Here is a 26,234-nt window from a genome sequence, read left to right on the forward strand (position 1 = left end):
TAACCAAACCTGATGATGCCAATAAATCTTTGCGTCACAACAAGTGTTTTATTATCCTTTTCTCGCAAAACTTAAACAATAGTCTGTACCCTATTTCATTCAAAGGTATCATAAGGTAAGAGATAAACAACCCTTTGATTTACGCCTATATAACAAATAAATAGTATAAAAGGTAGGTGAAAAATTTAAGACGTTTTAAAAAAAAAGAAATACACATATTATAAAAACAATCATACACCTTCGAAAAGATTCAATTTATTTCTTTTCTGTCTCTTAGAGAGCATTTTAATTTCGGGATTATTTTTATGAGCGGAATAAATTTAGTTGAGTAAGCTGTTCTTTCGAAATGTAATCTTTTTTCTTTAAATCTTTCAAAATCACGGCTATGCTGCCAACACGTTTCTTCAGTCTTATATTTTGTTGGAAGTAAATTTTTTTTTTTCTGCAACAGTTTTTTCTTGCATGTTAATTCACACGGTTTTTAAGTGCTGCTTTTCTGGGTGTTTCAAAAATATCTACCATATCCAGTATGCTGACATTGTCGAGACTTGTCGGGGAGTTTTCAATATTTATATTGATGTGTTCCTGGGAAATAAAACAATGTAAGTAAAATATATCTCGTCACTATTGAGATAGGCTAGAAATAGATATATATATATATATATATATATATATATATATTCATTCTTGAAACCTACGAAGAAAAGACGGTAAATAGTCAAACTCGCTGTTGTCACACAGTAACGTAATATAAACGATTTATTTCTTTGTTTACGAACAATAGCGATCAACTCTTGAAGCCTGATTTCAGTGGTAGCTTTATTTTAATATATTATGTTAATGATAAACTATTTATATTTTCTTTTCTTATATTCGACAAGTTTAATTTATAATTAAGTGTATCAAACAAAATTATAAAAAGGTTATTAAAAGAAAAAGAGAACTCTGGAGTAAAGATGACTTTACTGCCTAATATTCGCATCTGTACTTTTATTCTATGTCCGGAACACACGCATCCTTGTCGTTCTTACGACAAAAAATGTATTTTCTATCTCTGTCTTTTTTCTAACCTCCAAATATCAAAATAGAAAAATAAATGAAATATATTAATAAATCAAAGTATATTGCTTACTTACATGTGGTATGAGATCCCTTGTGTTTTATTAACTTTGGTATTGTAATTGGTACACTTTCTAAATATACACGATGGCATTTGGATAGTTATTACGAGGAGCGCGAAACGTATTACTCGTTGTCCTGCGTGACACAGACTAAAGACAATACGTCCCAATTAGGACGTTTTCTAGTCTTCACCTTTTGCGCGTTTATAACATATCTGTTTACTAGAACATCATTGTGTATTCTACACTACAAACATTTATTGATTAATATATTTTTATTTATAGTACAATCCCTTTAATTTTACTTTCAAAGAGACTTCAAAAGCACAATTTTTCACAATCCATCGATCATTTATGATCATCATCAATGATGTCGCGTCAATAGGCAAAGTATGTATAAATAAGCAAAGACAAAACAGTTCAATATCTAGACAAATATACGGGAGCGCGATTTGTTTAAAAAAAAAACTTATTTTAATTAATATAACTAATAGGACGAACAGAAGCTATGCTACAATCAATTGAAATTATTTTTAATAGATTATGTTCACATCAAATATGTTTCCCACGATATGAGACGATTCGTGTTACTTTCCTATAATGCTGATTAAACATTTTCTTGTACTGTTCTAACACCTTGGGCCAACATAACTATCTTTTTCTCGGGTATTTGTTTAGTTTTTTTTTGTCTTTTTCTGTCATCTTAGGGATATCAATAATATAAAAATTCGAAACCTGGAAATTCATATATGTTTTCCTCAAATTATCAATAATCAGTACGGTCGAATTTCGACTACTGCGTGAACACTAGTATTATAATGCTTGTGAATAAAAAGCAATGTTTATTTAATTATTATTTTAATAGGTATCTAAAAAATTTACATATTCAGTTACTGATTTCATACATCCAACGCGCCATTAACCGTGCTTTGACATTTGTCAACGGCTCATTCTGTTGTAACACACATTCATCTGCTTCAAGACTTCTTAAAATTATGTGAGTTTTTGATAAGCCGAACACATTCGACAAAACTCAACGCAAAATAGTCAGATGACAGTGAGTACTTATATCCCTATTTGTGGATATTGTTTCGTTCTTATAATAAATACGTTCACATTTACACGATACAATAAAATGTGCCTAACGGTTATTTTTTTAAAACCGATGTTATTTTCAACTGCTAATTGAGCATGAAGTCCGGTGTCTGACAGACATTTGGTTTCTGAGAATGATTAGACATAAATATTGTGTTTTTAACCATTAAGTTTTAGGTTAATATAAAACGATATTATTTGCCATCTGGCAACATCAAAGACAAATAATAATTTGTAAGAAATAATTTAACGATTTCAAAAATTAATTGATAATTCCGTTTACGATTTGCTGCTTCCCTGTGCCGATTATAGCATTAAAATGGTATTTAATGAAAACATAAATTGCTGCACAAATTAACTAATTCTATTGCGAGACTTTTTTGTATTACATAATTTATTTATTACATTCGCTTTACATTACAGGCATTTTTTTTATAAATTTACTGAAATAAAACACAAAAATCACTCGAAATAGTTAATTCTATAGCAAGGAGTTCTTTAGGTGCAAATGTTAATATTTTGTAATCTTGTAGGTGACACGGCTGATGAGTGAGGAATAGAATAATGGAAAAATATTTTCAACAAATGTTACCAAATTTAAAATATCTGTAGACAATTGAAACCAATGTAATCTTCCAAACATCCTATAACACACAGCCTATTTTAACTTCTTTACGTTTAATATTAACGTCCGCCCTAAAAGAAAAGTCCCCTCATGCGACGTCCCATGCCCTGCCTGTCGTACAGAACATTGAATCTGTTCACGAGTTGGTTGATCGCGTTACAGCCCTTCGTGATCGTACCCAGGTAAGTCATAAGCGCCACATCATTGCATTGCTGAAACAAAGAATTGTAATTTTTATTGGTACGCTATGATTACCCAGTACCAATTAAATTCTGATGGGATCTTCTTGGAGCTGAACCAAACGTAAGAATAATCTTACAAAATGTTTCATAAAAAAAAGTTACATAAAAAATTACATACTTGTAGAAAAATCGAGGAAATCAAGTTCAACTTACATTATAGAAGTGCGTACGGAATTGCTGAGAAGTCAGTAATGGAAGTCTGTTAGAAAGCGCTCTCGCTTCTCTAAGTAGCGTCGGACGCGGCGGCAGCGCGCCGTCGCGGATAGCCCGCACGGTCGCGAGCACCGCACGCACTCGGGAAACCAACATTTTTATAGCTGATCTTTGAGCTGTCAGATGCTCCGCAACTAGAACATAATATGTCATTTATATTTAGAAAAAACAATAAATATATATATATTAGGGATGTTAGGGAGCTCCGTAACCGTAGCCGAAACTATCGGATATCCGATATAAAAAAATATCCGTAACCGTAACCGTAACCGAATCCGAAATTAAAGTTTCGGATAAAATCGGATAGGGGCGGAGCCTAATTGAGGCTCATTATGACAAGTTGTTTTGAACGGCCGGGCGCACCCGACACACAAGCCGCGCACATTGATTGTTTTCTTCTGTTGTCGCCTTATCATACTTGTAACAAACTTAGCAATTTTACATTCACAAATAGTTCGACAAATTAAAACAAAGGTGTTGTGTTACGTAATTGAAATTAAACTGGTACAAAATGCGTCCTAGCTGAAATATTAAGCGCAAGTGACGAAGAAGAGCAAAATATAGGTGATGATGATGATACAGTCCACAATAAATTAATTGTTAAAAAATCATTATTAAATGAATACAATAGAGAGAAAAGGTTGACACTCAGTGAAAATCTACTTTTATGGTGGAAAATGCATACCAAGTAGAACAGTTTAAGTACTTTAGTAAGACAGTACCTCAGTAGGATACACCGTTTAGGGTGTACCGGTGATACCACTTCCTACCAAATGATGACATAAAAATAAAACCATTTTATTACCTATTTGTATTTTACTTTTATAATTCCTTAACAATTTAATATCCGTAACCGAAATTATCCGAAACTAAAGGATAATCCAAAATAATTTCATAATCATATCCGTATCCGGTATAATAATCATTCCTATATCCGTAACCAATCTGTATCCGAAATTTCATATCCATAACATCCCTAATATATATATATATATATTTTTTTTAAAGAGATAAGATACAAAATATTTTTGGATGGGTTAAAGGCATTGTATGCAAGATGCGAGAAATGTTATATGAATAAATAAATATTGTTATGTGTACTTGAGGTAGAAGGAGAACAGCAACAATATATTTTCTTGCATTAAGTACCTTAGGCGGCGGCTTATCAGCCATCCTTCATATATATAAATATATGTATCATTCTTAAGAACCTATTAAAATAAAGTATATCTTTTTTTTATGCATTTAAGATAAAAGATCTAGAACCTTATCTAGCAAGAAGTAATAAAAGAAGAAACTAAATCTAATAATATGAAGTATAAATTTTGAAATAGTAAAATCATTTGTATACCCAAGCTATTAAGTGCCGCTTCACCAGATGACACTCTTGCTACATGATCAACACCAATCCTTTCGGCTTCTTCAGCAGCCAAAGTATATGTTAGAGGTGCAAGAAGCATAGTAGCCCGTCCATTTACCACATCTATTACTGACTCGTACAACACTACTGGCAATTGCTGAAATAATTATTAATTACTGTTTTAATACAATTTATAAATAACATATTATAGTTTTATTCTTATTGTTGCTATATTAAAATAAATTAAAATATATTATTCTTCTCACATCACCCTTCCTGCCCGCTGGATTGAGCATCAACATCACTGGACATTCATTTATATCACAAATCTGTCGGTGGACAGCTATATCCTTCTCTGTTGGAGTGTCTCCAGTAGTATACCAGCCCAGAAAGTCCATGTCTGAGAATACTTGCTTAACTACAAAAATGAATTAATATATATTTAGTAATGGTAAGAAAATGTAAATTTGTCTTTTGTTTATGCATTCTATTACATATGATTCTTGAAATACAATTTGTATATATACGAGATAATATACCTTTCCATCATTAAATTAATGTTTTACAATCAACACTAAATATTAAGAACATCATATACTCACATTGTTCTTCCTTTAAATTATAGTAATCTCTATCTATAATTATATCACCATCAATGACACTAAAAACTAATTCAAATGAGTTCATGACTTCAATGTTCCGACCCTTTTGTTTGCCTATTAGAGCTCCAATTACTAAAAAAAGATAAAAACAGGTTATCAAGAAATATCCTGACGAATAATTAACAATTATTAATAGTTAATTAACTTACCAGTTTGTGGAGAACCCTCTTGAGCTCTCAACCTAGTCCAGTGTTCAGAAACATTCATAATAACTAATGGATGAAGAGAGACAGTTACGGAGCCAGAGGTAGCGGTAGTTACTACGACACTTTTAGGATTACCAGCAGCTGATGGTGCGGGAGACGTGGGATTTGGCAAATCAACTGGCGGTCCTGATGAAGCACTTTCTACTTCTACCTCCATTTCAAAATCAATGCGGTCTGCACTAGACATGGTTTTAACTTCTAAGTTAGCTTCTTATGCTATTCGTAACGACGTAAGCATATAAACAAAATGCACAATTAAAACAGTTAATATTTAGAACATAATATAAGCCCACTATAGTGTAATGTTTTCTTTAACTTGAAGAATGAAGACTATAGTTTACAATTTTTTTGTAAGTTGACATTTATCAATCGTTCCATTGACGTTTTGTAGATCTCGTCATAGATTATTGAATAAAGCGAATATCTCTAGTTATAGTTAATCTTAGAAATTATAAAATTTAATTAAATTGCATTTTATTAAAAACTACATATTTTTATTAATAATGATTTACGGTTTTAAAAAAATGTTTTATTAATAAAATATTTATTTGTTAGACAAGAAATGTATTGATAGACAAAAATTTTAAATTATATTTCTTTATAATTTTTAACTAACAAAGTAACAAGGAATATGACAAAAATGTATTATTCATGACTAGTCGTATATAACAAAGTCTATGGTTAACATAGGTTTGGTTGTCGCTTTTACTTTTGGTTGCGTGATTTCGTTTTTGACGTTTAATCTGATCATTGATTGACAAAATGTGTTTTTCTCACAGTTATTATTCGTCGTAGGATAGTGAATTAAAACTAACCAATAAACAACCCCTTTCAGCATTACTGACTATTATATTTTATATCGCCCAAAGAAAAAACAATTACTCAGTTGGCGTATATTATAAACAAAATTCATAGGAAACTGCTATACATACAGGTCAGCTTACAAACATCCTTGTATTTTGTTACTAATCATGGCATCTACAGCGGTAAAAGTTGCGGGTGCTGTAAAGGATATTTCTCCTCTTTATTATAGAATACTATCCAAATTCCCACAGAATTTTACATTCTGCTTTGCGTACGGATCAGCTGTCAAGCCACAAATAGGCAATCAAAAGAAGCATAATATGATCGATCTCATATACTGCGTTGATAACTCATATCGATGGCACGGCGCTAATATTGAGATGAATCCATCTCATTACTCAGCACTTCGTTTTCTTGGAAAAGGCTTTGTTGCAAGATTTCAAGAGAATTGGGGTGCTAAAGTTTACTTCAATACTTTAGTGGATATCAAAGAGGAAAATGTAACTATCAAGTATGGTGTTGTCTCGCAAAAAGATCTCATTGCAGATCTCCTAGACTGGAATGACTTATATCTTGCAGGCAGACTTCATAAACCAGTGGAGATTATTAAACAAACAAATAGTTCCCACCTTCAAAATGCACTCCAATCAAATTTACGTTCAGCTGTTCACACAACTTTATTAATTCTGCCCGAAACCTTTTCTGAGTATGACTTCTATTTTGCAATCTCTAATTTAAGCTATGCTGGTGATTTTAGAATGACTTTTGGGGAAAACAAAAATAAAGTTCGAAATATTGTTCAACCACAACTATTGAACTTTCGAGAACTCTACAGACCAATCTTACAGCAATTCCATGCATATGTAGATTTTCCAACAGGAGATGCTCAATGTCATCAAGACTTAAATCCTGAAACTAAATTGCATCACCTTATGCAATTACCTATGGTTCCACAGCAAAGGATAGTGAAGTTTTGGAATCATGGTGGACTTCAGCAAGACATGGAGGATGTTCTCCGAGCTGTAGCCTATGACATTGATTGTGCGGTTATATTAAGACAAATTTTAAAAGATCTAGTTTGGCAGTCAAGTGTGAGACAGTCATTAAAGGGAATCCCCACAGCTGGAATTTTAAAATCAATTCGTTACAGTGCAAAGAAAATTGCAAAAATGTTTTAATATCATAGGAATAAGATAATTGTAAATATAGTTTAAGATGATAAAATCTAGAACAATAAAGCTATTGGATTATGTAAGTTAGACCTTGTTTTTTATTCCTAATTAATTCCTTTTTTGTTTTTAGGTGTCAATATGTTATCAGATGAATCGAGCAGTGATTCAGAAACTGGCAGGTTCAAATGTCAATCAAAAACTCAAGGTAAAAGACCAAATGAACATGATACCAAAAGGGAGAATTTATTTGGTAGATCTTCAGGAAGGAGTAGGAGACCTGATGACAGGTTAAACAGAGACTTGGACAGAAAGAGAGATGAAAGAGAGAGGTTTGAAAGGCACTCTAGGGAAAGACATAGATACTCTAGATATTCTCCTGCAAGAAGAAGGCATTCTGGAGATAGGAGTAGGAATAGACGCACCCCAGACAGGCATAGAGATAGACATGCCATTGACCCTAGAGGGATATCTAGGCAACGAGATATTCGAAGCAGTAGTAGAGACAAATATAGACGCTCGAGATCTAGGTCATGTAAGTCTCCAGGAAAAGTACGAAATATTAAAGATGAGGTAAAACCCATAATAACAGGAAAAGAAAAAAATTTAGATGAAGTTGAGATAAAATCTAAAATTGAGAAATCATCATCTCCAGAATTGATGACAAAAAAATCAACAGTACACAAACCCACTATTTCAGAGACTCAAAAGAGAACAAGCGACAGTCCCATTTTAATTGAAGAAAATGAAGGCAGTGATACCTCTGACATAGTACAACCTGGCTCTTATTATAAAATGATACCTGCAATTGTAAAGGAAAAATCTGAGGAATCTAGTGAAATTGATTCCTCTGATGATGAAAAACTAAGAGCCAAATTACTAAATTTGGAAAAAGAATTGCAGAAAACGAAAAAGAAAAAACATAAAAAGAAACATAAACGAAAAAGCTCAAAGTCTGATAAAGAGAAACAAGAGTCTTCAGCACCAGTAGAGGTAAGTAGTACCACTGACATACAAGAAGTGAAAGCCGATGTACCCTCTAAAATCCCCGAAACTGAGGTAACTTCTACCCAAAAACCTAATCAAAAAGAGAGTAGTGAAGAAGGAGAAATATTAAGTGATGACATTTCTCAATCAGATGTTGAAATTGATCCTACTGATTTACGGCACAAATTAAAACGATCTAAAACAGATACTCAAGATAAAGTACCGAAACTTGATGTATGTGGACCAGCTCTACCTCCACATTTAGAAAGACGTTTTCAAAAAAGCTTATCCCCTGTAACTGAGGGTCCTACTTTGCCTAAACAAAACAAATCCCGAAATATAGGTAAAAATTTGTTATGTATTTCTATAAATGTAGTTTGAAAAAGAAATTCTATTTAACAATTGAACTTGCTTACAGGACCATTAATACCAGAAAAAATGCGCGAAGTTTTAGCAGAAAATAGTGAAGTTGTCCGAGAAGTGATAAAATATGAGAGTTCTGATGATGATGGCATAGGCCCGTTGCCAGCTGGTGCTGAAGACAAGTGGTCTGAGGCTCATCAACGGCTGGAAGAGCGAGCCATTGAAATGAAGATCAAAACCCTCGATGGTCATTCATTACAAAACTCAAATATCAAGTCTCGTGAACAATGGATGTTAGAGCTGCCTGAAGGCAAAGCTAAATATTTAGGATTGGAAGCGCGATCCTTTAGAGCGAAAGCGGGACCTGACATGTCAGATAGGTAAGAAATGCTTTTAATTAATATTCATGGTTATCTTTCATTTCTATTCCTATAATTTTAACAGAATTCAATTCCATTTTTCTGTTTGTCATTTACCATTGTGCTATTTAATACGTCTTTAATATAGTATTTAAAAATATATTAGTGCAAAACGATAATATGACTTCATTCTCATAATCTTACCATTGAAAAGTCGAGGTCTTTTACACCTCCAGCTTTAACAGTTACAATTGCAGTAAAAACAATAAGACCCTCAGCTTTGATTACTGATAATAAAACCAGTCTATTTATTACTTTTACATATGCCAATAATAGGTTTTCTTTTTGTTAAATTATTATAAATGTATTTTGTATTATATTAAATTTGTTAACCGCCCAATAAATATTTCTGTCTGAACTGTCAGTTCTGTGTATAATAATTTAGCCCTCTCCGATAAGGTCGAGTTGGACTGATACCCCAGAAGATAAAGCCCGAAAAGCTTTAGGTATACCTAAAGAAGAGGATGCAAACACAACACTTCAAAAAGAAGCACGGATGCGACAAATTGAAAGCCGAGATGATGAACAGGAGAAGGCTGTTAGGTAAATTGAAATTTCTTTATTCAATATACATATATACATTCACTTAAAATTGATAATCTTAATTTAAAACTTTAAATCATTTATTCATTTTCTTACAGAAAACATAAAAAGAAACATAAAAGAGAAGAGAGCCTTTTAGAAATACATCAAAAGAAATTGAAAAAGAAGAAGAAGGTACTGTCTATCTTCTAATATGTTTTATTAATATTAATAATATCATAAATAATCAACATCGTATTATCTTTAGTTCTATATCTTAATAGCAAAACATACAGACATGCTGCATTAAACCTATCCCCTTATATTCCTGTACCCCGGACAATGTGTACGCAAATATCATTATGATCGATTCAGTAGTCAAGATGTGAAAGCATAACAAAAATACAAGCTCACGTTCGCATCTGTGATATACATGAACATACTGACAAATATTCTGGAATAAAGGCTCACATATTAAAGATGTTTTAATCGTATTTAAAATTATAGGAGAAGTAAAGACAAATAAAGTCGAGATCTACGGCATATTTTCACTTTTAAAATGCAACTACATTTTATGTCAACAAAATTTTATAATAATATAATGTCAGTGGTTTAAATCAGAAGACCTATGTAACCATACCTTCGTCAAACGATCTTGTTTTGAACATGTATTTTCTGTGTATTACTTTCTGTTGAGACCTATACTGATATTTGACAAGATATGGCACCCAAGGTGCTACATTCTGATTTAAATGTCGTGCTTAAAGAGGTCAATTTGTGATCACTATTAATAGTAAGTATTTTTTTTTTTAAATAATTGTAAAGACATAGGTTCAAGCTCGGTTCAAGATGAATTATTATTAATAAATAAACAGTTATAAGCTTCTCTTTAAAATTGTAACTTTTATTTCAGTATAGGACACACAAACACAACACAAACCTCCATCTAACGCTATGCGACTTATTTTTTTTTTACGCACACAGATTTTTGAAACTACTTATCTATGGATTTGTGTAAAAATAGCTTTTTAAATGACAGCGAAGTGCAATTTGTGTTATCGGGCATTGGAAGTAAAATGAAAGCGTATAAAAGTATTTAAACAACTTAGTAAAGTTTCGTAGTGTTTGTTGTATTATGAGTTACGAATAAGAAAGATATATTACTCAAGAACTGTTGTAGTCAATATTGTAGCAGAGCTATAAGGAAATCGCATATAATGTGTTAACATTAGCTTTGTTTACTTCTGCTCCTTCGATTGAAATAAGCTATAGACACCATTGAAGTTTTAGTTTAGTTACAAAAATTAGAAGATACTTTGAGTGACTAGATTTTAAATACTATATTATTTTATTTTCACAGAAGGATGAAAAGGACGATGAAAAAAAGGAACGCCGCCCGTTCAGTCGTGACGTTGATTTAGCGGTTAACCGCTTCGACGAGGCTCAAAAGAAGTCTATAATCAAGAAAGCACAAGCTCTGAATACGAGATTTTCAAGCGGCGAAGCAAAGTTTTTGTAAAATTAAAACAAATAGTTATGAATTCCGTATGATATTATTTTAGTAGTTGTTATAAACGAGCTGATCACAATTAGGAACATTGACTCGACTGACTGCCCTAGACTGAACCACAGTTCAATAATGCGTATTTGAAATGTGGACTACGTACGCCTTTAAAATTATAAAATATTGTAGTATGTACTATCTACTAGGTGACGTCATTATATCCTCGTTTTTGTCTATCACACTCTAACTTCCACAAAAAACGCTGGGAATATAAGCAAGAGATTCTTCGGTACGTTTCCTAATGTAAATATGTTGGCAAAAATAGGAATTAATAAAGTTTTGTCCATATTTTATTTAATCGTGTTAGTGATAGTAATGTTTGGAGCAAAGGTAATAGTTGAAGGAGATATTTTTAGCACTGGGTTTTAATAAATTTCGATGGGATTTTAATTTGATTACTTAATGGTTTTAATAAATAGTAGCAGTTGTCGAAATTACTTTTAGTTTAATACGAGTTCTGTAAATTCCAAGCTTTAACATCATTATTTTTGTTATCATTTAACAAGGGTTAAAAAAAACAATACTGTTGTAATTTTTTATATTAAACAAAATTTTACAGTATTTTGCAGTCGGGTATGAATTAGAAATGCGAATGTTTACAAATAAACGGAATAATTTACAATATACTTTTTATATAATAATTGTAGGTACTAACTTGTAAATAAATCCATATTTTAAATTTAAATGGAATTTTATTTCAACTATATAGTGCTCTAAACGTGTTTCATGATTAGTATATATTTGAGACCAATACCTCTATGCGTACTGATCACTATGTTATACAACTAACATTCGTAAAACAAAAATATATTATATAGGTGCTTAGTAACTAGGAGAAAATAATACTGAAATATAAAGAGTAATGCTTATTTAATCATTATGTAATATCAGTATAATTATTATATAATAAATAGCGAACTATACTTTTGTTTCTGTATTTGCAGCGACAGTGATGTCTTCGACTGAAGCACAAACTTTAACCTTTGAGTTTTCACAACAAAGAGGTTCCTCTGCTGTCATATCTGCGTAAGACCACGGCCTTTCGCAAATTTTGTAAAATGCAGAAAGCTAAAAAATACAAAATATCAGTTTAAAATTATTTTTCTTACATAAACAATTTAGAGAACATTTTCGATATTATTCGATGGTAAGGCTTAGTGTAAGCACGTCCGGGTAGGTACCACCCACTCATCAGATATTCTGCCGCCAAGCAGAAATACTTGGTATTGTTGTGTTCCGGTTTGAAGGATGAGTGAGCCAGTGTAACTACAGGCACAAGGGACATAAAATCTTAGTTCCCAAGGATGGTGGCGCATTGGCGTAGTAACGGATGGTTAATATTTCTAACAGCGCCTTTGTCAATGGGTTTTGGTGTCCATAATAGTAGGTGGCCCATTTGGCGGTCCGCCTACCTATTACATAAAAAAATATATATGAGCTTTTATAATGATTCGTTGGAATATGAACCTTTATTGTTGTAGAGCAATGCGGATTAGAACGTTTATGGAAAACTATATTTTAGGAGACGATTTTAAATATATCAGATTGAATAAACACGCCTGTGGCACAGATACTACTGCTAAATTTCTTTCCCGATATAAAGTAAATTACATATTGCTTAAAAAATGTTGTTGACTGAATAGAATAAAAATAATTTATACTAACTTATGATTTATTTAAAAATATAAGATGTCAATTAGAAATGTGTTTTTAGGTCATTATATCCATGTCATTTAAATTCATGGATATAATGGCTTCGAGAATATAATTTACTAATGAAAAAGATTATGTAAATCATACCTTTGTCTCATTAACATCTTTAAGTCTGACACATAAAATCTCCGGCCCTTTCGCTTTTGTAGCTGAAGCCAGAGCAAGGCAAAGACTTTTGCAAGTTGCGGCGCCTTCGTCATTGCACTTTACTGTCATTGGGATCTGAGACAAAAGCGGTTCACTGTTCTGGTCGGGAGAAGGTGTATCAAATCCGCCGCAAGAACAATTTCCATTATTATTAATGGGAGCATCCATTAACACCGATGTACTAAAAATTATAACATTTATTAAAAATAAAAACCAACAATTGAAACTCCCCAAATAATATATATATATATATATATATATTATAATTGTCCGTTATGCTTCAATGGTTATTTTATTACTATATTCATCATATGAAAATATACCTTGTAACTATTGACTCCTGCCCGAGAACTCCAAAAAGTAAAGACAAGTAGATGTAAAACATTGCGTTATATTCAATAATGTTGAATAACTGCGTTATATTCAATAATGTTGAATAACTTACAAAATGAAACTGATAGAACTAAACTTACGGCTTAACTTAAATACCTAAACGTTCCAATTACTTTTAGGGTACCCTTGACGAATAAAGTTTTAGGATAATATTTGAAAATATTTGACGAGTGAGTCCTGACATCCATCATGTAAATAGGAAAAGAAAATAAAGTAAAGATACAATTCCGATGTCATCCTATAAATAAATTACAGATATACAACTCGATTATTTTATTTTATTAATGCTATATTATCGCCATCTTAAGATGGTTATAATAGAGCAAGGGACTTCTGTAATAATTACGAAGTAGACACAAAAAAAAACAAGGAAGAAAGCTTAGCCCTGCAGAGTTATTACGGTTATAGCACAACTATCGTTGCTATCAAATATTTGTTGGGGGTTGATAAATGTTGCAATCGATAAATCAGTATTATGAACCTATCCAGTACCTGATTTATATCGATAAGTTGCAATGTGAATAGTATATAGTTGCTGGTATAGTAACGGAGAGCTATTATCGCATATTTAAATTTAAAGTTGTATCTCAGAAAGTTACAAATCATGGACACTGTGCTGTATAATGTATTATAAGGTAAAATGTTTTGGTACGAATACGAGTAGAGTGTTATGATTGTATCAGTTATACAATAAGCAGTTATACGCTTAAAGGAAAGGAGACAATTGATACATTAATCAACGCTCACGAGGTATACGATACTTATTATATATAACTCTTAATGATATATCAATATTTTTTTAACTAAATGTATTGGTCAAGTAAATTCGGTTAAGTTGCGACGACATTAAGATGCAAATTAAACATGCATCTGGTTCAAATTAAATTATATATAAATATTTTTTTTTAATTATTTTTTTTTATTGTGCAGAGGTATACCTTCATGAGTGAATAGATCTATTCATTTCATATACAGCTTATAAGATAGGTACAACAGAAAAAAAATTCAATGTGAAAATACTTATTACAGGTTTTGTAATTAAATTTAGATATCAAATTCTCGTTAATATAAGTAAGTTTTATATATTTCTCATTCTTAATATTGGGTTAGTTAATTTAAGCTTTTGTTTTGGACGACAGTTCAAGAGGAAAGTCAATCTTATTGCCGCATACTTTATACAAGTATTCTTGTATAAAGATACAGGCAAGATTGAGAATTGTGATTATGGGCCACCAATTCTTTTAAAAAATTTTTTCCAAGATTAATACTAATATTATAAATTTTAATTGAGGATAAATAAATCACATTTATTAAATACTTAATTCTTTATCAATTATGTAATACAGATACAATAAAAATAATTGATTTCATTAAATAGTATTATCTTTGGGGAGCTGGACAAGGCTTTGGCATTTTTCCTAGAAGACTTTGAATTTCCTTTTTCTCATCATAGCTCTTCCACATTTCATATAAATTAATTATTGATCTGACTATTTCTTGTATCTGGAACATGAAATAACCATTTATAATAACATTTTCTTAGTACTAATATATCTCAGATTAACAATCTCAAAATCTTACTTTATCCATGTCGACATTCAATTCAGCAAACCAGGGTTTTAAATTCTCCTTTCCGAGCATAACACATGCTATGTGTAGAGCCCCAATTGCAATCTAAAATAAATTGTATAATTTTTTTTTATATAAATTTAAAATAAGACTTATGATCAATCACTTGAAATGAAAGCATTACCTGATATGGAGGGTACAATAAGCTAACGTCAGTTCTCAGAGAATCATTAACAATTCTCCAGGCATAAGTAAGGAGTTGGTCATCTTGTCCTATATCTTGTACAAAGAGTAAAAGAGGTCTATATGGTTGATAAACAATAAGGCAACAATCTAAATTCTCCAGTAAATAGAATTCACATTCTAGTATATGATTAGTTCTGTATGGAAATTCCTGCTGTCCATATGCATAGCTAAATTTGTTCTTAATTACAGTTTGACATGTCGTTATAAGTCGTGAATTTGATATAACACCAAATTCCTCGACTTTAGATGCAAGAAAAACACACGTCGGAGCTAAAAGTAATGGATCTATGCATTTTAACGAGTTCCTTGCATAGAAGCGCTTAAAATACACAGTCGCAGTAGCAATTACTTGCTGTCGTAATTTCAATTGCTCGCCCAGTACTTGTATAATGCTCGCAAAGAAGTTAAATATTTTTTGATATTCTTCCTCCGATAGCTTTGCTAAATCGAGTTGACGATCTCGAACTAGGTCTTGTTTATCCAGTATCCATTGTTGATGATGTGAACTTTGCCAAAAATTTCCAGCCATATTCAGAATTTCACAAATTCCCTTTGTTATAAGGTTGATCGTTATCTCATATTCTAATAACTTTAAAAAATCTAGTCTTCGGGTTTTATATTATTCAAAAATTACAGCTAAGTTTAACTCTGCTGACTGTCGTTGTTTGCTACTTGACAATGACAAATGACAAGTACGAATAACTCAATGTTACCAGGTATACAATAATTACCTTGGAACTACATTTTAGTTTAGTTTAGTTATTAGACATAAATAAATGTATTTTTACGTACCTTTCACCTCAGTTTGAGGGGAGGAGTTTAATGGGCCGTAGGTTTTACAATGAATTGGGTATAAAAAAAGTCCTTCCTTCCCTAGGGTTCAAGCTTCTTCATACCAAATTCCGTTTAGTGGTTTAATCATGAAAGCGTATAAGACAGACAGACATACAGAGTTGAAATTATCTCTATTAACTAGTAATTGTGGGTTTAATCATTATTAAATAAATCGTAATCATCTTTGTGTTTGGTAAGTATCTTTATTTATTTCTATTAAGTATGCTTATTGGAAAAAAGGCCACCTGATGGTAAGTGGTCTAAATAAAGTAACAGTACTTAAATAAATTTTTATTTCTGTTTTTATAAAATAAAAATATATTTTTATTTTATTACTTACAAAAAAAAAACTACGATTTTACTTATTAAAATAAAGTATTTATTTCTAAATTTATTCTACCACATAAGAATTGACACCAATATTAGCGATGGTATTTAAAAAGTCTTTAAATGTGACGCGAGACAAATACTCATTAGCATTTGCCACAACGTATTCTCTCGCCTTCTCATTAATGTATTCGTGATAACTCTTCAATATGTTAACACCTTCATTATTGAGCACATTGTTTATAGGCCAAGAGCTATTCTCTAAATTACCCTAGAAGATTAAAATACTGTTAATAGTTACAACTATACTATTTCCATTTCTTTATTTTCTCGATGACAGTTCTAATTTGATAGTTGTAGTGGTGAGACCAAAAAAGTAATGATATCGATCGCATATATTTATTATATTATTATTATTTATTTAAATAAAGATTACCTGTCGTTATAATTATTTCGTTTCATTGTCGAGCACCTACCTATACCTACTTATTTTACAAGAGCTTCGAAAATTTTAAAGAAGTTGGTATTATTAATCAAGAATTAATACGTGTAACATCTTGTAATGAAATATAATATTAGATAATAAATTTGTTCAAAAGTATCCGGCAGAAGTTTATTTTCTTACATTTTGTAAAAAAAAATCGGGTCTGTTAGCGTGTTACGTTTATCGATATAGCTGCATCCCTATCAGTTCTCCGACTCTGGTATAACGTTGTACGTGTGTAATCGTCATATATTTATAAAATAATGCATACATAATTTAAAAAATATGCTCGTTCAAGTTATCACAGGAGCTGTCATCGAGAAAATTAAGAAATGGAAATAGTATAACATAAATTTTGCAAAAGTGGACAATAACTGGTCTAATTTTGTGTAATTTTATCATAATATAAAGTTATATAAAATAAAATAAAAGTTATGTAGTGAAAATACCAAGGCGTATTACTTACTTCAACCATGGTAATGCTGTAGTTAAGTGAAAAATCTGATACTGATGTTTGAATATCATCAACATTATTAAAAACAATATTGATTGAAACCACATTATTTCGTGATATGATCCTATAAGAAATAAAAAATCATAATATAAAACCTCACACTATGAAAACCTCAAAAAAAGTATAGTGCAATTCTAAATATAGAATTAAGTACCTACCATTATAGGTTGTTAGCCTTACCTCATTGCACCCTTTCCTTTTAATGAATATACATAGTACGCTCGTCCATCCAGTGTATAAGTATCTAAATTAATAATAATAATATACGATAAATAGTGTTAAATAAAAATAGGTTTATATAATTTAAAAATGTTCTCTGCCTACCTGAATGAAGGGTCAGTGTTGGAACTCGAATTATGGCAGAAATATTTAAAACATTCTGTGTTCGTATTATATCCAGTGCATCAACAGAAAAATTATCAAGTCCCGTTAACTTCATCTCTCCGATTGAAAATAATATTCTGTCGTAAGAAGAAAATTATGTTTTTAATAAAATCTATTTTGCCTTAATAGATTTTATATAATCTTAAATATTTAAAAACATTACATAAAACCAAAGCTAAACAACTCGAAAAATTTCCTTATAATAAGGAAACTCTTCGGGATCTATCGAAAAAATTATAATAAATCCGATAATCCGTATTGAAAAAATTATAATATGTAAATTTACAATTTTATGTCTTCGTTTCACAAAACTTTAATAGAAATAAATGAACAAAGTACCTATCCTCTGTTGATGTGATTATTTGCTTTTTAACCGACTTCAAAATGAGATTATCAGTTGTAGGACCAGTCGGGAGGTTCGTTTAGTCTCATTTCAATTTGAAGAAAAAAAAATTGTTTTTGTCAAAATTATATATTTTATCACTCCTGCATATTTTAAATATACAAGCAATACAAAAACGAATGGCAAGCATTGACTTTTATTAATGCGATAACTGTTTACTTATTAACTCTACCCTCACCTACTTCGTACGGATATACTATACTACTTATAGGTACCTATATCCGTTAAAACAGGAAACAACAAAACTTTATAATTTTAGAATTATGTTTACTGAATTTATGACTTATATTGTAAAAATCACATATATCTTACTTAATTCCTGTTTCCTCATAGTAACTTTCTTGGATTTTTTCTATGTTAATAGACTTCAGAGATGGTAGTTGAAATAATCCTGTATGCAATCTTCCTTTTCGCCATTTTTTAAAAAGTGTCAGTATTTGTTCTTCAAGAGGATTTTCTAATTACAAGAAAAATATCATTTTAAATATCATGTTGTGTAAATAAGTATAAGTCTACTTAGTAAAAGTAATCGATACACACGACATGTACCTATTAACATTTAAATAATCGTAGTGTGGAAAAATAAAAAAAAAACTATATTGACGTCCTAATATGAATTAAAGAGTTAAAACAAATTACTCACGTATTTTTTTATCACCACTAATTACGACTGTACAAGCAAAAAATAATAATATATCACAAAGAACTTGAAATTTCATTTTGTTATTATGTTGTTAATTATTTAGCCCGAATGACTAAATCATAGTGAGTCAACGTTTAAATGTTATGGTATTTTAGCAGTACTATAACATGATAACATTGCTTACTTAGCTTAATAAAATTATCCTTTTCTGAAATCCTTATCAAGTTTATTTTATCACTTGCTATCAAAAGGTTTTAATGCTTTGCTTCTTAGTGTTAAACTGGCGAATAGATTACACGAAAGCTAAAAGTATGTAATGTGCAATTAACATTTATTGCTTTATTCTGATACCATGACCCACAAAGCGAAGTGTTTCAGGTTAATAGTCTGGTCAACAAATTGAAAAACGATAAAAATAGATATGAGACTCTAAAATATAGCTCATTGGATTAGAAGTGGAAACGTATTTTAAAGGCTTCAGAGTACGGAAAAATTTTGAATTGTTTTTAACAAAAAAATAAAATGAAAAAAAAAACATCTGTGTTCAGTTTTTTTATTAATAACTTAAAAACTATATAGATTTAAGGAATTTTCAAAAAAGATTCATAAAGAGGAGGAATTTCCTATAAAAAAATTCCTGTCTCCCGGAACTCCATTTCCATTATTAATCATTTTAATTCAACACTGAAATAGGGCGCCACAAGGCACTTCATGCGCGAGTTGCTGATAGAAAGAAAACACCAAATAAAATTTTTTTTACATAATTTTGGGAGGTTTATTTTTATTTTTCATGTTTTTCAATTTGTTGACCAGCCACAAGTGTAATTATTGAGGTTATTAACCATGAGCTCGGAAATAACTTTAGATAATAGCGGATAAGCTATATAGTTTTGTTAAAAAAAACTAAAGAAAGTGTCATTGCGGTACAATGAACTAAAATATCTCAAAAAGCTATCAAATTATAACGCAATAAGTTCAATTGAAATTGATTAAAATGGGATAAATGATAACTCAAATCAATGACGGCAATATATCTTAATATATTTATATATCTTAATAAATGAATATTTATGTTTGTCCTCTATGCATTTCTAATCCATTCTTCCGATTATGACAGCAAAGCCGCTAGCCCAAAGAAAAAAAATTTTTTTTTTCGTTAAATATAAATATATTTATTCTATACTCTATTCATAGAAGTTGGGATGGATAGCTAGTAATGTGTGACACAATCATATTCAATTCACCTAAATCCACTTCTGGGAATTGGCCTTGTAGGATTTACATTATAATGTCATACAACCATCCACCAGAGGGGAGTAAGGGGGGAGCGGAAATAAGATCTTATCCGACCCAAATGTCATCCTCACCTGCTCGCGCCGGATGGCGGCGGCGACCAATTGGCTGCCGTGGTGCTCCCTGCTAGACAACGGACGAGGCTCTGGCGGTATAACCAGTCAATGCTTAGCACAGCGTAAATATCTGTGCGACGGAACACACCAACCCATTCCGTGGGGTTTTCCTGTCGTGAAAAGACAGGTTTTTGTGCGTCAGATGGCAATCGGTGCTGGAATAATAAAACCAAATCGTCACTTCAAATAGAAAAGATATGAACGTTCAAGTTTCAATAGAGCGTGTATTGGATAGGGCGTCGCCACAAAACGACCTGCAGAGACATCGCCCTAAATCTGTGACAAGTATGCGAGGGCTACCGAGTCACGGACGGGTTCGGTTAAAGACGCTAGTCCCGCGGAAAAACTTGACAATCCGCTTTGCAACATTGAAAGTTCGCTCCCTAACAGGAAGAACAAAGGAACTTAGTTCAGTACTCAGTCCGTATTTATTCTGCTTGGTGATGGATGCCCTAACTGAGAAGGCTCAATCCCTGACGCCGTGGACATTTATATATGCTGACGATGTAGCCATCTGCACAATCTTTCGAGGTGACCTGGAACATACTCTTGGAGAATGGAAACAGCAGTTACAAAGAGGCGGTATAATGTTGAGTGTCTCGAAAACCCAATACATGGTGTGTAACGACCCAGATTCGCTAAATAGCTCTATTGTCATCGATGGGCAGCAAGTTACGATATGTGATGAATATAAATATCTGGGTACTATGTTGCATAATACCGGAAAATTGGACACAAACATTCAACTTCCAATTGCGGCAGCTTGGCTAAAGTGGCGAGAAGTAACCGGTGTAACCTGCGACCAAAGAATGCCAGTGAAACTTAAGGGACTTATATATAAAACCATTATCAGACCAGAACTCACCTATGGTAGCGAAACGTGGGCCTTGACTCATCGCCATATCCATTGCTTGCAAGTGGCTGAAATGAAGATGCTTCTGTGAATGTGCGGAGTGACCAGACGTGACAAAATTCGCAATGAGTACGTTCGCGGTAGCCTGGGAGTACGTGACATCGCCAAGCTCCAAGAAAGCAGGCTGCGCTGATTTGGGCAAATTAGAAGAAGATCTCCAAAGTAAATAAGAAACTTAATGACCAATCTTAACGTTACAGGGTCAAGACCCAGAGGGTGATCTAAAACCAGATGGACAGATGTGGTCAGAAAAGATCTTAGTTTCTGCAATGTTACTGAAAACGATTCGTCAAATAGAGCGAAGTGGAAGCAAAAGACTAGGAAGGCAGACCCCACCATCAGATGGGAATAATAAATGCACAGGAGAGAGAGAGACAACCATCGACGTCCAGAGACGCGCTCCGAGTAAGTAAAGCTAAATACTGGAATTCGTGTATATCACGCGAGAACAGGCAAGCATATATGGCGCTCACCCGTCGCGCTCTTACAAATCATACGAAATAAACATACGAAATTGAAGCTTTGTCATTAGTTGAAAAATCTAAAATTTAGTTTGTAATCTAATTTCCAAAATATTTCAACTTTAATGTAAAACTTGTAGTTGGCTGAATCTTAATTTTTATCATTTTCAAATTGCATTCGTTTTTATTGGTATAAATGTAAGCGATTTCTTTGGACGAACAAATTGTAAATATATCCACTGTAATTATTTTATTGGTTAATTCTATTTTAAGTTTTTGTATATATACTGACACATTTTTAAATAAATTCATTCCGATCCGACAGGTGTTATCAAGTGTTATTTTACTATCAAGATGTACCTATAAGTAATCTAGGCACCAGTATATATATATAGCTTTCTCTCACGGCCGCCAAATCTTACACTAATCTTGCACTAATTGCATCTCTGATCACCTGCCATTCTTTTAAAATCATCGGACTATCGGACAGGTGCTGCTACTCGTGCTAAGCTTTTTTTTATTAACATTCTTTTATATAATATATAAGTATAATACCTGGAGAGAGAGGAGGGTCTGATGGTTAGTCTCTATGTGACTAACTATTTCCCATTCTTCTCTTTCCCAGCTCATTGTTAGAAAACTATACCTATAAGAAAAGACCCATAACTACACAAATAGCTTTACATCCTTCTTTCTCCGGAGGTTCTCATAATTTAAATAAAGACAAAGTTCTCAAGTAAAATACACAATGATCCCTTCATTATAATATTTAGAGATGAGAATTAAATATGTGCATGTGTGCGTTTATGTTTACATATGTGTGACGTGTTTTTTTATATTTTTGTTTTAGTAGCATTATATTTTATTTTTATCTTTTTTAGTTATTGTTTTTATTAATGCTGAAGATATCGAATGTCTTAACTATGAATATATCTGTAGTGTAGTTGTGTACTATATCTGACATTGACGTGATTGTCAATTTTTTTATTTTAAATCGTCTTAGAAGTTAAAAAATAATCATGCAGCTGTTAGCTACTAAAATGTAGCTCAGTGTCTGGGTTTGGTGACCTGATCCTAAAATAGAAATAGCTTTCAATAATAGGTATCAAAATTTCGAAAGCAATAATCTTTTAAAACTATTAAACGAAGAACGACACTAATTTCATAGAAGAATCTTCCAAAATGGGCAGCCGAAATAGATTACAAGAGATTAACCATGAACTTAAAAAAATTTTTACATGGAATTATTTAAAAGGATTAGTGGTGAATCCGGCGCAATTGCCTTTTATGGCTTTTCTTATAATAGTAGCCGAGTTAATCCTTAATGTACTGATAGTAGAAAAAGTGCCTTATACAGAAATAGATTGGAAAGCGTATATGCAAGAGTGTGAAGGATTTCTAAATGGAACACTTGATTACAGCAAACTTCGAGGAGATACTGGACCATTAGTTTATCCAGCAGGTTTCGTCTATATATATTCTTTATTTTATTTTCTTACAGAAAAAGGTAATAACATAAAATTAGCTCAATACATTTTTATAGGGGTCTATATATTATTACTTAGTTTAGTTCTTAGAATTTACATCAAAACTAAAAAAGTGCCTCCATATGTTCTTGCTATTACAATATTAACTTCATATAGAATCCATTCTATTCACATTCTACGTATGTTTAATGATCCAGTAGCTGTTCTTTTCTTATACATATCTATTAATTTCTTTCTCGATTCAAAATGGTACTTGGGTAGTATTTTTTACAGTTTGGCAGTTTCAATAAAGATGAACATTCTTTTGTATGCTCCTGCTTTATTTTTCTTTTATTTAATAAACCTCGGACTCAAGGATACCATAAAACAATTATTTACATGTGGTATGATACAATTCGTTTTAGGATTGCCCTTCTTAATAGTAAATCCTGTAGCATATATCAAAGGTAGTTTTGATTTGGGTAGAGTATTTAATCACACATGGACAGTTAATTATAGATTTTTAGATATTAAATTATTTGAAAGTGTCTACTTTCATCTGACATTGTTGTCTATACATATCATGCTTTTGTTAATATGTTTGCCCATGTGTATTAAATATTTTCAAAGTTATTGCCGTTTGAAATTTGTACAAAAACAAGTGCAACCACAAATCGAGGCAAAGAATAAAGAAAGAAAATCTAAGTTGAAAAAAGACATTAAAATGAAGATTAATTCAAACATTGACAAAGAAGAAAAGCTTTCTAAGGAACAAGAACAATTTATAAATTCATTTGAAATGATGCTTCAGAAGTCTTCACAAAAAAGTGGCAATAAGATATCTAAGAAGATTGTTAATAATGAGAGTGAAAAGGCTTACAGCATAAACTTCGACATTTTATCGCAATTGTTTGTCCTTCCAATGTTTTTAGTAAATTTTATAGGCATTGTATGTGCTCGGAGTTTACATTATCAATTTTATTCATGGTATTTCCATACATTACCATATCTGTTATGGTGTACTAATTATACTATAATTATCAGATTTTTAATATTAGCTCTTATAGAATTCTGTTGGAATACTTATCCAAGTACTGATATAACTAGTGCAATGTTACATGTATGTCATATTAGTATTTTGTATGGAGTTTGTAAAAAAATGTCTACAGAATTAAAAATGGCATCCAAAATACAATGACAATGTACAATTCACAGATAATATGCTAAATGTGTATAATATTTTTAATAAACAATATTGATTTTGTGTTTATTTATTGTCTTTTTTCTTTAATACCTATTGGAATATTATGTTATTTCAAACAAGATATATTGGAAACTCATGCCCTATATCACTCTCAGTCCTGTAATTATAATTTACTTTTGTCTTGGCAGCATCACTTCCATTTCAGTTTATATCCAGCTTTAAACTAAACCTAATAAAAATAGGCTCTGTTAAATAAAATATATAAATGGGCTTTACTGCGCCAATAAAATAAATTCGGTCTTTGGGCGATGGTTACCACTTAATATTCTTTTTAATACAAGTTTTTTCGCAATCTTATATTTAGGTCCTTACATATGAAATTTGCGTTTTATACAGGAGGAATATGAAGTTTTTTTTTTTATGTAAAATATATTTAATCAATAATATTATTTAATAATTTTATTTAATTATGCACCGTTATTATCTATGCACTTTTGCCATCTCAAAGGTAGTTGATTCCTTTACTAAAAAAACATGGGGGCGAGAATCAATAAACTCTGAAGGCGGTTTGGATTGCCGCATCGAAGTTGATTTTTTTTCCTTATAAGAAGTTGTCTAAATTCCGGACACCAGCGCCGTACACATTATTAATCCTTCGAGCTATTTCTGCAGAACTGGTGCCACGGTACAACTCGTACTCGTAAATGTACCGATATTTACCGACGCCAAAGGAAAAAATAATGAGGAAAAAATAAACGAATGTTTTCAAAACTCAAATGTAACAAAGACATAAATTTGAATTTGGTATTCTTCACCAAAGAGGAGATATTTTAGACCAAAGTAGTCAGTACGACAAAACGCTTATTTCATATGTAAGGAACTAATATTAATAGCGTAAGCCAATTTTTGTCCCAGTGATTATGGGACGATAGCTGCACGTAGAAGATTGGTTATGGTCTTATTTTGAAGAACTCCAGCAGAAAATTAAAAAGGTTTCTTAATGGCAGTTTACTAAATTTTAAGATTTAACTTAGAATTAATTTTAGAGAGCGGAAAATGTTACTAGCCGGGTAGACCGGCGCTATGGCTGTATATATATATAAAAAAAAAACAAATGTAAAACGTACGAACAGAAGTCGTCAGTTTTCAATAAACTTAAATCAAAACAAAACCTGTCATAGGTTTCGAAATTTGTAAAAATCTGGTAAATAAACGCGATGTTTCGCGTGCTACCCACTATTAGTAGCTGTTTGAGGTTTTGTTTTAATTTAATCCAATTTAATAACGTCTATTTTAAATTAACAAGAGAATAAATCTTTTAATATTTTTTTTTACATAAGTAATGTCTTGTTTTGTCTCAAAAGTCAAATATATAAAAAAAATGTAGCATTCGATTTAAGCATTCGCCAGAAGTCGTATCACTTGTTTTTGCAACATCGGACAAATTATTGTATCATTACAGGTTGCGCACTGTCATGCTTAGTTCTCTTATTTATTTAATGCTCGAATCTGAATTGTACAGTCGAATGCTCCCGGCGAGAAACAGGCCTTAGAAAGCCACGTGCTTATGTATACAGCTGCAAAGATTACTTCTTCGTGAATTGCATATATTAGATTTAGGTTCTAGTCTTATGTATTGCTTTACCATATCTTAATCTCGAATCCTAATTTTCAATAAATACTCTTTTTCTTTCTTTCATAAAAGTCGCACATATGATAGCTCAATTCAGTATCATATCAGTTTGCGATGCGGGGGCCATTATTCATTATGG

The 26,234-nt window shown here is 31.6% G+C and overlaps 7 protein-coding genes across 7 annotated transcripts; 4 read left to right on the plus strand and 3 right to left on the minus strand.

Annotated features, from left to right (window-relative positions):
• Positions 1-2,567: 2,567 nt before the first annotated feature.
• On the minus strand, positions 2,568-5,871 carry LOC113392667 (COP9 signalosome complex subunit 6). The gene is made up of 6 exons (XM_026629205.2): positions 5,468-5,871; positions 5,259-5,390; positions 4,923-5,074; positions 4,648-4,813; positions 3,237-3,430; positions 2,568-3,053 (listed from the first exon to the last, which is right to left on the minus strand). Exons 1-6 carry the CDS (start codon positions 5,709-5,711, stop codon positions 2,913-2,915), a joined length of 1,029 nt encoding a protein of 342 aa, XP_026484990.1. The 5' UTR covers positions 5,712-5,871; the 3' UTR covers positions 2,568-2,912.
• Positions 5,872-6,227: 356 nt separating this feature from the next.
• On the plus strand, positions 6,228-12,037 carry LOC113392644 (uncharacterized protein). Its single transcript, XM_026629171.2, has 6 exons — positions 6,228-6,458; positions 7,631-8,827; positions 8,903-9,227; positions 9,666-9,809; positions 9,908-9,983; positions 11,149-12,037. Exons 2-6 carry the CDS (start codon positions 7,639-7,641, stop codon positions 11,305-11,307), a joined length of 1,893 nt encoding a protein of 630 aa, XP_026484956.2. The 5' UTR covers positions 6,228-6,458; positions 7,631-7,638; the 3' UTR covers positions 11,308-12,037.
• Positions 6,454-7,587, plus strand: LOC113392668 (uncharacterized protein). Its single transcript, XM_026629208.2, has one exon. It carries the CDS (start codon positions 6,496-6,498, stop codon positions 7,504-7,506), a length of 1,011 nt encoding a protein of 336 aa, XP_026484993.1. The 5' UTR covers positions 6,454-6,495; the 3' UTR covers positions 7,507-7,587.
• A 2,874-nt stretch (positions 12,038-14,911) lies between the features above and the next one.
• LOC113392673 (cyclin-C) lies at positions 14,912-16,046 on the minus strand. The gene is made up of 3 exons (XM_026629214.2): positions 15,359-16,046; positions 15,187-15,279; positions 14,912-15,108 (listed from the first exon to the last, which is right to left on the minus strand). The coding sequence occupies exons 1-3, from the start codon at positions 15,947-15,949 to the stop codon at positions 14,986-14,988; spliced, it is 807 nt and encodes a 268-aa protein (XP_026484999.1). The 5' UTR covers positions 15,950-16,046; the 3' UTR covers positions 14,912-14,985.
• Positions 16,047-16,639: 593 nt separating this feature from the next.
• On the minus strand, positions 16,640-19,296 carry LOC113392677 (uncharacterized). The gene is made up of 6 exons (XM_026629217.2): positions 19,010-19,296; positions 18,679-18,823; positions 17,904-18,040; positions 17,760-17,823; positions 17,532-17,643; positions 16,640-16,852 (listed from the first exon to the last, which is right to left on the minus strand). Exons 1-6 carry the CDS (start codon positions 19,083-19,085, stop codon positions 16,646-16,648), a joined length of 741 nt encoding a protein of 246 aa, XP_026485002.1. The 5' UTR covers positions 19,086-19,296; the 3' UTR covers positions 16,640-16,645.
• A 1,319-nt stretch (positions 19,297-20,615) lies between these two features.
• Positions 20,616-21,362, plus strand: LOC135194812 (uncharacterized). The gene has a single exon (XM_064220793.1). It carries the CDS (start codon positions 20,616-20,618, stop codon positions 21,360-21,362), a length of 747 nt encoding a protein of 248 aa, XP_064076863.1.
• Positions 21,363-22,752: 1,390 nt separating this feature from the next.
• LOC113392649 (lethal(2)neighbour of tid protein 2) lies at positions 22,753-24,528 on the plus strand. Its single transcript, XM_026629179.2, has one exon. It carries the CDS (start codon positions 22,975-22,977, stop codon positions 24,454-24,456), a length of 1,482 nt encoding a protein of 493 aa, XP_026484964.1. The 5' UTR covers positions 22,753-22,974; the 3' UTR covers positions 24,457-24,528.
• Positions 24,529-26,234: the final 1,706 nt, after the last annotated feature.

The sequence above is a fragment of the Vanessa tameamea genome, chromosome 5 (genome assembly GCF_037043105.1).
Source record: "Vanessa tameamea isolate UH-Manoa-2023 chromosome 5, ilVanTame1 primary haplotype, whole genome shotgun sequence".
Taxonomy (NCBI): Eukaryota; Metazoa; Arthropoda; class Insecta; order Lepidoptera; family Nymphalidae; genus Vanessa; species Vanessa tameamea.